At 36.9% G+C, this 11,963-nt stretch overlaps 1 protein-coding gene across 1 annotated transcript; it reads left to right on the plus strand.

Annotated features, from left to right (window-relative positions):
* The first annotated feature begins 223 nt into the window (after positions 1-223).
* Positions 224-9,456, plus strand: LOC134795987 (basic helix-loop-helix ARNT-like protein 2). Its single transcript, XM_063767884.1, has one exon. The coding sequence runs from the start codon at positions 498-500 to the stop codon at positions 2,061-2,063; it is 1,566 nt and encodes a 521-aa protein (XP_063623954.1). The 5' UTR covers positions 224-497; the 3' UTR covers positions 2,064-9,456.
* Positions 9,457-11,963: the final 2,507 nt, after the last annotated feature.

An 11,963-nucleotide genomic window follows, 5' to 3' on the forward strand; every position in this document is an offset into this window, starting at 1 on the left:
GGCGCTTTCAAAGGTTTTCTCTTATGTTGGCACTGTTCCTAATGTTGGTATACTACTTTTTATTTCAATTGTTTTGCGCATTGGAAGACAGGAAGGTAACCTCTCAGTATGCCTATCGAAGCTTTATCTGTTCCGTGTCCTTGTGAAACTTCATGAGTAAAAGAGACGGAAATAAGAAGGAGTAGAACAGAAATAATAGTATTTTAATGAAACGAAATAATCTCAAGTCAGTCCAGCCAGTCCGCGGCTGTACTGTCTGTCATTCGTTCAATCAGGGCGCTTGTCTGTAGTCTTATTAGATATTATTCAATACCTAGTAAATACCACTTTGTATTGATAAAATGGTTTACTTAACGTGTTTCTGTGCCATTGGATTGAAAGTGATGTGAGCAAGATACTATGTTGACAATCAAACAGTGATTATTGTCCGGGATAACACATTGCGTTCTAACATTAATATGGTATAAACATGTGTGCATAGTGCAGTGTCTATTGCAATGAGTTCGTCTGACGGAGCGGGCACGCGACTCGGCATGCAGGCGGCTATATCAGGTCAGATAGGTATCGGGAGTCCGGAGTTCGGGATGGCCGTGAGCGTGCCGCCGCCGCAGATGGCCTTCGACTTGCACGCCGTCAGCTGCGGTGACTCCTCCTCGGAGTCGCGCTCTCCGGACCTGCCGCCGGCCAAGGCGAGCGATCGCGAGTCGCGCATCATAGCGGAGAAGCAGCGCCGGAGCCAATACAACTCCCAAATCCAAGTGATGACGTCCTTGTTGACGGATATCGTGCACTCGCAGCGCAAGGTGGACAAGACGAGCGTGCTGCGCCTCGCCGCCAATAAGCTGCGTAACGAACATGTGTTCGGCGACACTATTACCTGTGGCCATGTCGAAACTTGGTCTCCCGCTTTCCTAAAATTTTTTGATCTCCTCGGCGGCTTCATGATATCAGTCACGTGCCGCGGCCGTATTTTTAACGTCTCACCTAACGTACAAGAGAAATTAGGCTATTGTCATGTTGACCTGTTGGGCCAAGATATTTACAATTATATACATCCTGAAGATACAGTCATTCTACGTCAGCACATCTATCCTCCTGAACTTCAGAAGGGTTGTGACAACTCATTCATAGAGCAACGCCATAATTTCACAATCCGGATAGTAAGAGCTGGCGCTAGGTCCGATCCGCCCAGGTATGAGCGGTGTCGACTAGATGGTACACTCAGACGTGCGGACAGAGCCACAGCAGTGGGGGTCCAGGATGAGCAGATTATTAGAAGGCAAAGAGTCAGGCACAACCGCACTTTCTCATCGAGTGGAAATGATTTTGTATTTATAGGCATGGTACATGTTGTGACAAACAACATGCCACCTCGCATCATGTTGCCCACAGCCTACTCAGAATACTGGACCAGGCACCTGATAGATGGGCGCATAGTGCAATGTGATCAGAGCATATCTTTGGTGGCTGGGTACTTGACGGAGGAAGTTACAGGCACATCTGCCTTCTTTTTCATGCACAAAGATGATGTGCGATGGGTAATTTGTGTTCTGCGACAGATGTATGATCAAAGTCGGGAATTTGGTGAGTCCTATTACAGACTGATGTCTCGCACTGGCCAATTCATATACATGAGAACTAGAGGTTTTTTAGAAATAGACAGGGACACAAAGAAAGTACAAAGCTTTGTATGCGTTAACAGTGTAATAGGGGATGACTATGGTCGTAGAATGATGGAGGAGATGAAACGAAAGTACTCTGTGATAGTGGATATGAGCCAGGAGCAAAATGAAAAGGTCACAGTTGGTGATGACGCACCAGTGGAGCACCCAAAAAAGCTAGAGCGTATTGTAATGCACTTAGTAGAACCTTCTGCGATTGAAGGCTCAGAGGAGCTAAAGTTGGTGCCTCCTTCGAAGGAGAACATTATTTCTGCCATTAAGAATAGTGAAAAGATAGTTGAAGAGACAGGTGTGAGGTTTGACTGTCGGAAACGAAAAATAAACTGTTTCCAAAGTGATCAAAGTGATGTTTTAAAAAGGCACAGTGGACTTATGGAATAATCTGATCTGTTTACAGACATTCACAGATGTAAGTTAACTATTAGGGACATTCCTTGTGGGGATGATGACCAATGTTAAAGATTGATGTTTTTGGCAGCAATTTGATCCTCTAGTTTTTTTATTTAAGTTTGGTCTCTGACATGACTGATCTCAGAGCAATCAAAAAGCGTTAATATAGTTGTTTTCAAATTCACATTAATATTTTTTATAAATTTTTATTTAACTTGATATTTTTCTTTGACTGGCTGAAATTCAATATTTTAGTAATTATGAAGTATTGAATGTAACTGGAACTAGATATTATTAATAAGCTTTCTATGTAATTTTATACATAAATGGGATAGTTAAGTTAAAAAGTAGATATTAAGAAAATCTATTCTATGTGGCGTTCAATAATGAGTTTTTGAAATGAACCTTATTTGTATAGAGCAAGGTTGTTATTGCAACTGAATTGAGTGAGATTTGAACTAGTAATGGTTTCACTCAAATTGTAGAAACATGCACCTATCTACTGTTGTACCTATTGGCATATAATATAATTGCCCTGTAATTTGTTTGACTTCCATAGTTATTGGAACTAGATGTTAATCCATAAGCCAATATTAAATATAGGTAATCTAAGTAGAGGCAATGTCAGGGTTGATTTTTATTTTGTCGGATTTTTTCCCTATATTTGGATAAAAATTTGCCGGTTTTTGAATAGCTCCTCATTCCGGGCGGGATAAATACGAAATACTTGTGTCAAAATAAAAAAAACTGTATGTTATTTTTCCTTGAGTTACGAAAATACCATACTTTTTCGTAACTTAGTTTTTTAAGACTTTTTAGGGCATATGGTGAAATTACGCGTAGGTATATTGTACAGATTAGGAAACTATCTATTCACCGAATTTTATCGAAGTCTGACGAAAACCAAAATCAACAACAAAATAAAAACCAGTCCATCAAAGATATGACTACATTTTTGCCTTATCATTATCACAATGCAATAAATGTCAAAGTGTAAACATATCTTTGATATCAACTTGCCTACTCTTGTTCCATTAACAGCAAATCATTTTATGGCGAGAGTTGACCAATACCTACACCTTGCCATTGTTATGATTTACATAGTACAACCACACTTCTACATAGTACAATTCACTATCAATAGTAATATAGGTACTTAGGTAGGTGTGTCTGAAACGCAATGATCTAATGTTTATCGGTTTCCCGTTCAGTTGATTTTAATGTTATTTAATAAAAGCAAATATCAATTTTATTTTATTTTTGAATTTGTGCCAAATGTTATTGCATAATGATTAGTAGAATAGATATGGGATATAAATAAATTTGTAGGTAACTTATGACGCCGGAATTTACTTATCTTTAGCCGAATGTATCTACGTATACCTACAGTCAACAGCAGAAGTTGCTAAGCGGGTGAGATGTTGAAATGATTTTGATGTGACTTTATTGTTAGGAGAATAAGAGCGAGTCAAGGTAATTTTGAACACCTCGCCCGTTTAGTAACTTTTGCTGCTCACTGTACCTAAACTACTGCTATTAAAACTTGATACCTAAATACTAACTAAATATGCAAGCATATTTGTTGAGAACTGAATCAGTAATTTCTGTAATTATCAATTCTTCAAGAGATTTAAAATCGAGTCATTTATGTGCAGAATAATATGAACAATCAATAATTTTGTACAATTTGTATTGAATTCGTGTCATATGACATTTAAATAATTGAAAGCGCTGTAAGTTGTTGAGTTTTTTTTCATGTAAAAACTAATTTCATGGCTGCTGTATGAAATAATTAATTAATTATTGTCAACTAGCCTATTTAGGCCAAAAATATGTACAGTTTTATAACCTTATTTTATGATTGTGCGGAGATTTAGCTGAATTTGTCTTTCTGTACCTGAAAATTTCGTACACGGAAGAATAAATAAATAAATATTGGTGGACATCTTACACGGATCAACCTAGCCCCAAACTAAGCAAAGCTTGTACTATGGGTGCTAGGCGACGATATACATACTTATATATATATATATATAAATAAATACATACTTATATACATAGAAAACACCCATGACTCAGGAACAAATATTAGTGTCCATCACACAAATAAATGCCCTTACTGGGATTCGAACCCAGGACCATCGGCTTCGCAGGCAGGGTCACTACCCACTAGGCCAGACCGGTCGTCATTATTTGAATTCGTCATTCGTCGAATTAAATGATCGCATTTTGGAAACCGGCCATACGTCGAGGGCTGCTCATGCCGATGTAACTGACAATCCATCAGGGGCGTATTTACCCTAGGGCCATCCGGGCCATGTCTCGGGACGCCAATCCGCCAAGGCGTCTTGCTTTTTGTTTTTCTTCCTTGACTTTTGGGGCGGCGAAACTTATTAGTCCAAGGCGCCAAATTTGAAATTACGCCCCTGCAATCCATGTATTTTAACTGTGTTAATTAATTGTTGACAATCCATGTAATTTAATGTATCTTAATTGCTCAAGCTTGGTGTCATTACTTTTCGGGAACAGAAGATACGGCTATATTATATGACAAATCGTTTGCTATCGTTTACAAACTAGAGGCTGAAAATCGGTCGACCTCAATTGATCTATTTTTTTTAGTTCTTCCAACACCAATAAAGGGCCTATTCAGTTTTCCTACACAACAAGAGGTCGTCTATGGCATCCCAGGGAGTTTTTAGGCTAGTAGAGATAATATTGAGGGGGTAAATCTAGGTACAGAAACGGTGGCCTAAATCGTTATTCCAACGAAGTGTTTATTGATGTTTTACTTCATAAAACACGATAATACCTATAAGTGTTTATTATTAATAATGCACGTTGCACGTAGATGGATTCACGACGCTTAGTTCATTGACCTTATAAACATGGTAGTGTATACATAGAGATCAGCTTTGAATAATAAGATTGTTTCAAACCGTTTTATTTGTAATGCTGGACCATTTAGGTATATTCACTGGCAGGTATTTTTTGTACGCAACGGGTAGTAAAACTTGTGGTCTACGATAGACAACGTTAATTTGTGGTTATGTGGGGCCCACTCGTCGTTTTTTTGTTTGAGCCTAGTAGAGCAAAGCTCTAGGCGATTTACGTTATGATTCAGTAGAGTAGTTCATGTCAAGAAATGAAGGTGATAAATTTAACATCTAAGTTCCAAGTTGGAAAGGTTGAATCTTTTGCTACATTTGGGATTCTTTCTGATAATCTGGGGGCTTTTTTTCATTCTCATTTGGCCCGATGTGAGGACGGATTGGGGTAAATATCTAGGAACAATTGTCGCTTCGTTCTCTCAATACGCCACCCTTGATTTAAAAATCGATTCTGATGATATAAATGGAATACAATTGACGGTTTTAGTACCTACCCCTGAAAATGGGAGTAGGTAATACAATGTTCGAAATTAAGGGCGTTAGGGTAATCTTATCCTTTGGACTGTTAGGTATCAGACGTATGGCGAATTTATAGCAACGATGTCAGGGTCACTTAACGATTAGGAACTAATGTATCGACCTGTGCTTTTAATAATACACTTAGTGATTAATACCTATAAAAAGGTTGGTCTACAAATTATGAATGCTGTCATATCTTGGATACAACAAAGTCAAAAAAGAGAAAATAAATAATGTGGCGTTTTCCAGATACAAGGCACCTCTTTCTCGGTTGTCAATCGTCACACATAGCCTTTAATTTAAGAAATAGCGATTTAACCACAAAGTTTCTTAAACATTACGCTATTACTCAGTAATCGTTTGACTTGACAACCGTCAAAATGGTATCTTGAGGCAAAGATCAACACAAAAGTAAATATGTATAGATATGGTGCTGGTGGTTTAATTATTTGTCGCCCAGAAACAATAGCAGCTGTATTCCCAATTTAAACAGTGATTATTAATTCATAGTTCTCGTTACCACTTAAAAGTTTTTGAGCTTCACCTCACCTTTTATGTATAAAGTTGTGATAGTATAGGGACCTTATTGGAAGAGATAGGTTCGGGTGAGGTTGATTTGGAATCAATAATTATTACCTACCTACCTAAATATTTTAAAGTGGAGTTTGCGATTTTGATACATATAAGAGTTCACAAAGCCCTAAACTTTATAAGATATATACAGATGTCTTGATGAACTACTAACTTAAACGCTCGTATACTCGTTTTTTGTTGTGCAGTTGTGGTCTACCACTTCCACCTAAATAAAGTAAGTGAAAGAAAACACTGTTTTAAGAGACACATAAAGAAATTGTGAATCTAGTTTACTTACTTACCCAACCCGAATATTTCTTTAGAATACAATTACATATAGATACATTGTTATAATGGTTCTGCTGTTTGCAACTAAGGTAAACTGGTCTGATTGCAAAAAAAAAAGTATTTTGCATTGTTTACTGCATGTAACTACACTAATAATATACCTGTTTGCTCGATTTAACCTATTAGGCATAACTGAAGCAATCAATTAAAATGTATTTGTGTGTACTTAAATGAAACCGAAATGATAAATATGAACGTTACATAAGTACATATGTGCACTTCTAATGTGAAATAATACAAATAAGTGTTGGTCTGTATATAAAAGTAGCTTCATATATGTCCAGATTTGATGTTTACAGTGTTAAATCAATGTGTACCTGTACTGTGTACCGACTGTTTCATATTGACTCATAAGATATCTATCATAAAATAAATAAAGTACGATTTAAGGCAATAGGTAGCATACATAACTTTTCACCACATCAGCTTGTAAAGGCTCTCTTTTTACTTCAAAAACTGATGAGAAAATTGCATTTTATCCACAAGAGTGGCAAAATTTTGAGTTGTTTCTTCATTTTGGCTAGTAGATTTGACTCATAAGTGATGATTTTGAATACATATTTTATAAGTTGGTTCATTTGAATTTGATAAGTATGAAATGTTTTACAGTTAGTTGGTGTGGTGAAAAATTTTGTGTTTCACTCGGGAGCAATGTTTGTTTAACCCTCGTGATTTGGAACTCGAAACTCTCAAGATTCTTCTTCTCGAAACATCTTATAAATTTTGGAATCTTTCGCTTGTTGGGGTATAAATATTATTAGCACGAGGGGTTAAACAACATCTTTGCCCCCTTGTAAAACAATTATGGCATAGCACCTTATTAAAAAGTATAAAGTGGTACTGTTTGTCTAATAAGAACGACATTTAATGTCATTAAATTGTCATAAAGCAGTTGCGAATGACGAGTAGCGAGGGTACCTACTCTACAATTTAACAAAATCCGTCCAGGCGTGAACCGAAGCTCTACATTTGTTGTCAAAGTTAGCAGATCTAAATTAAGATACCTACTGAGCTGTGGCGACTTGTTGGCGTTAGCATTACAGATCTGGGCTCATTAACCTTTTGAGACTGGTTGCTTGCAGTTTGCTCTTTTTCCTAAGCGTTTGCCAATCTCTTCCCTAAGTTTTCACCGGTCAGTCGCTGCAACTCGTAGATACATATTAATAAAATTACAAGTTTTAAAAATAGCGATTTATACTGATTGTGTAGTATTTATACTTATCAGGTGATATAATTGCCGTTCATATGTACTTTAAAAATACGATCCACTTGCATATAATGTAGGTTCTTAACATTGATACTCGACTGAATGATCAAGTCTCGATCGAGCACTACTTGACGGATACGTGTTATGTAGGTTGGTAGCTGTTATGTTAGTAGGGTTAATCCTAATGTTACGGCTACCTTTGTTTTAGGGCCGTATGACGGATATTTACAAAGAAATGGGACCTTAGAGGTAGAGGTTTAAGAGAGCCAACATAAAATGCGGGCCCTCTTGTTGTGTACTACAAATCTACAAATATTAAACGTACTAAACTCTGTTTAGATTTCACAGATACATATTAGGTATTCAAATGCCGGGTTGATACTTAATCAAACTTTCAAATTTAATAAGATTGCCAGCCAAAAAATTGCCGTAAACCAGTGGTTCTTATTCTTAACCGGTAGTCCGCGGACCACTGGCAATCTCCGGAAGCACCTGAAGTAGTCCCCAAATGTATAAAAAGAACAACCATTAGCTGGCTGACTTTGTCGAGTGGCTCTTAGAACCAAGAACCAAAAGGTTAAGGAATGGCGTCATTTCCGTATCTTTGAATTGTAAACGGAGTTTAGGTATTGGGAATATTTACTAGAACTGGCACGGTAACTATGTGTAATATAAAACTCATAAGATGCCGATGTCTGCATCTGCTCAAGTGTTAAATGTTGTTTATGATATGTGTATGTAGTTATTAATAGATAGTGTTGTTAGGAGTACCTAGTTAATAAATGGGCATTTTCATGGGTTGTGACACGAATATGTGAAGCCATTTATACATTCTAGTACACCGTGTCACCAGAGTTATGTCAGCTACATTTTACGGATGTTAAAACTTGTATTTTCCTTGTAATAAACAAGACAAGCAACGTACTTGAAATAGACTAATAATACAGGACTTGGGCGTAATTATAGTACAATGTTAGTGGAAGTGTTAAGGCCATGTCCACTGTCTACCTACTTGCTAGTCTTGCTACTTCGCAACAATAGAAATGACCTAATGAAATACAACCTAAACTCTTTTTAGACGAATTGATTGATGCCATTAGTATTTGTTGCAGCTACTTGTAGACACTATCAAACATGAAATATATGTACTCAACAAATATTATTTCGTACTATCAATTGTGCGTGTATAGGACGCACGTTGCTATGTGTTGATAAGATGATAAGTTGATAACCTGGGCTATGCCTGGGCCATTAAAGAGTTTCATTGAATAGAAATCATAACTTGTCGTCTGTCGGGGCACCAACCTATAATGTTAAATAGAATAGGGAAGTACTCTATGTTTGGATAATGATCCGCGCATTTGTATAAGATCCATTAGAAAATATTTGCAAAAGTGTAACATCCTGAGTTATATCACTACTTAGTTGACCACCAATGTTTTTTTAATCATTAATCCTTTGTACGTAACCTGCAGTCAGGATCTCACCAATTATGTTGTAAAAACGAAATGAGCTTTGAAGTCAAAGGGACTATTCTGAAGTTTGCTTACTCCATATGTTATTCTTTGCGACACGTATTTTATCCTGGATACATTTGATATATCAACCCTATAACAGTCGTCAATCAACGCAAGTGCACATTCGAGTGTTAATCGTATTTCAATGTGATGTGGATAGATGTAATTCCTCACTACCGTAAACCTCAATGTATCCATTGTAGTCAACCAACAAATCCACAAACTCCTACGTGTCCTAGAGAAGAGAATAGTGTCTCAAAGTTGTTGTGGCAAATAATTGTACATACATTGACATTTAATGTAATAAAATAAAATTGATATGATTGAAATTCTACTATTTTATTGTAGGTTACTTAGTTATAATACCTTTTTAATTTTAACCCACTTTAAAAGAAGGAGGAGGTTATCAATTCGATTATTCGACCTATATTTTTCGTACGTATGTTACCCGAGAACTCCGTGATTTCTGAACTCATTTAAAAAACCTTTCTAAAATAGAATAATAGGCAGTGTTGGCCGAAAGTTAATGCAAATTGAAAATGTTGGCCATTAACCATTATAAATTGGATCGTAAACTGTAATCGTCCGTTACGGTTTAAGGTACAATTTATAATGGTTAATGGCCAACATTTTCAATTTGGATTAACTTTCGGCCAACACTGATAATAGGTACCCCCTAAATGCGCTAACAAGTTGCTACTACCGTCTCAATACAATAAGGCGGGAAACCAATGTGGGAAACGAAACTGAATAAAATACGGACCAAATTGAGCGTAGCCAAAGTGACAATCGTTAATTGTTAGGTGTTATAGGCAAGCATTAGGCATGTATGCCAGCTACAGTCATGTGTAAATTGTAATAATTTGGTTAATACGCCCGTATTGTTCGAGGATCCATCATAATTCATAAGAGCTGGGTGAGTCTTAGATAACCTACAGAGTTTTCAGGGACCGTCTGACTATGAAAGACCTTCATACACTACATATTAGTACAGTCACGGACTTTAATTGTTGAGGGTTTACTTTACATTGAAAAACAAAACATTTTAGCTTTTTTTGACAGTAATTGTACCTTCTCGGCCTAGGTCAATAAATGTGTCGAAGTCTAGTCAAAGGTCCCACTTTGTCGCTTACCATAAGGACGAGATTTGCTTGTATCTTTACACGAATAACATGTCAAAGCGTCCCTAAAACAAGCGACAAAGTGGGATTTTTTGCTTGGAAACGACACAAATGGTTTTTAAAGCAGCCGATGACCGCCTTTGTACTTTTTGCGTAGCACAGTCGCGCTAAAAAGTGCAATGTACCTAGTAATTCTATTAATAGTCACCTCGGATTCGGGCAAATGAACACGGCTATATAAAGTTTTTGAAAACGGAAAGGCAGCCTGAAGTCCAATCACGTATAACCGGTCAACATTCTACCTGAGACTGATGGAAACTTCTAAACTGGTCAAGTAAATAAGTGGCTTTGTAGTCCGTGACGTGGCCTTAACCTGAACCTGTGAATACATAATTAATTCAGACAACTTCGAACGTAGGAACTGCTGTACGAAGGCCGACAGGCCAGGTATGAGGCAAAATCGTTTCAAATTGGTATTTTAAATTATTTAAATAATGCACGACTCCTCTAAAGCAGGGAGCCTTGAAGCGAGGTGATTCTATAAAACTTGTTAGACGGAAGTTGTTACTGCGGTTATTCGGAAAATATTCAACTAACTGTCTTTAAATAAAAAACCGATTTGGACGATTTCGATATTTACATATTGACGTTTTATAACATTGTAGCTTTAACTTTGTTATAGACGGTCAAACATGTTTGTCAGTCGAAGGCGCGAAATTCAAATTTTGTTTGGGACGATAACTGTTCGCACCTACATTTTTTTAAATATGCCGCTGTTTTCAACTGACGGAAATGGCTTGACAGAGTATAGGCTAACCTAACATAACCTATAGGTATCGCAACCTGTTGCTACTATAGTGTAAATAACATTATTTGCGGTATTTGACACATTATGACTGACGTATATAGAGATGTAACTAACGCAAATCGATTGTCACAGCAAGCGATTACGATTGGATGGCACGTAGACTGAGGTATCGAATTGTGACGTATAATGAATTTTTATTTGAGATTTAAATAAAGCTAGAATTATATGGTTTTCCCGCAAGCTACCGGTCGGTCGGTGTATTTAATACACCGACCGAGTAGGTCGCACCCATTGTCAAAATTGAAACTTACTGGGGATCTATTTTAAAGTTTATTTATGTTATTTCTGTGTCAAATTTGTTGTCTGTTAAGTGACGATAAATATATCCATATTTACAGTTAATTATCCACCTTTTCCTTATTTTTATTAAAAGAAAAATGAAAAATTCATATCGATTTACTTAGACGACTACCGATTCATAACGGTGGTGTCCGGCCAACCCTAAAATTAAAAAAAAAAAGACGTAGAACGTAAACGTTCGCAGAGCAGTTGTTTTCCTTTGTGATTTCGATGTGCAAAACATTTTACGTAATATTGCTGTAGTGAGTGACAGACGTCAAATACCGTAAATAATGTTTTCACCTCAGCAGCTCGAACAAGGGTACTTTGCTTCTTAAAAACAGTGAGCAAAATGCGATTTTGCTCACTGAGTCATTTTGTCTCACTCAGTGAGCAAAATCGCATTTTGCTCACTGATTGGGACAAAATGACATTCAAGTGACCTTTATAGTCATTTCAACATGCGGGGTCTAATACAAGTTCGATATACTTGGGTTCTATTATCTCTGTCCCTCTAGGTATGTTCTCACTGCTTAGGGTGAAAAATTTTGTGTACTACACGAGATCA

Source organism: Cydia splendana, chromosome 13, assembly GCF_910591565.1.
Source record: "Cydia splendana chromosome 13, ilCydSple1.2, whole genome shotgun sequence".
NCBI classification, from domain to species: Eukaryota; Metazoa; Arthropoda; class Insecta; order Lepidoptera; family Tortricidae; genus Cydia; species Cydia splendana.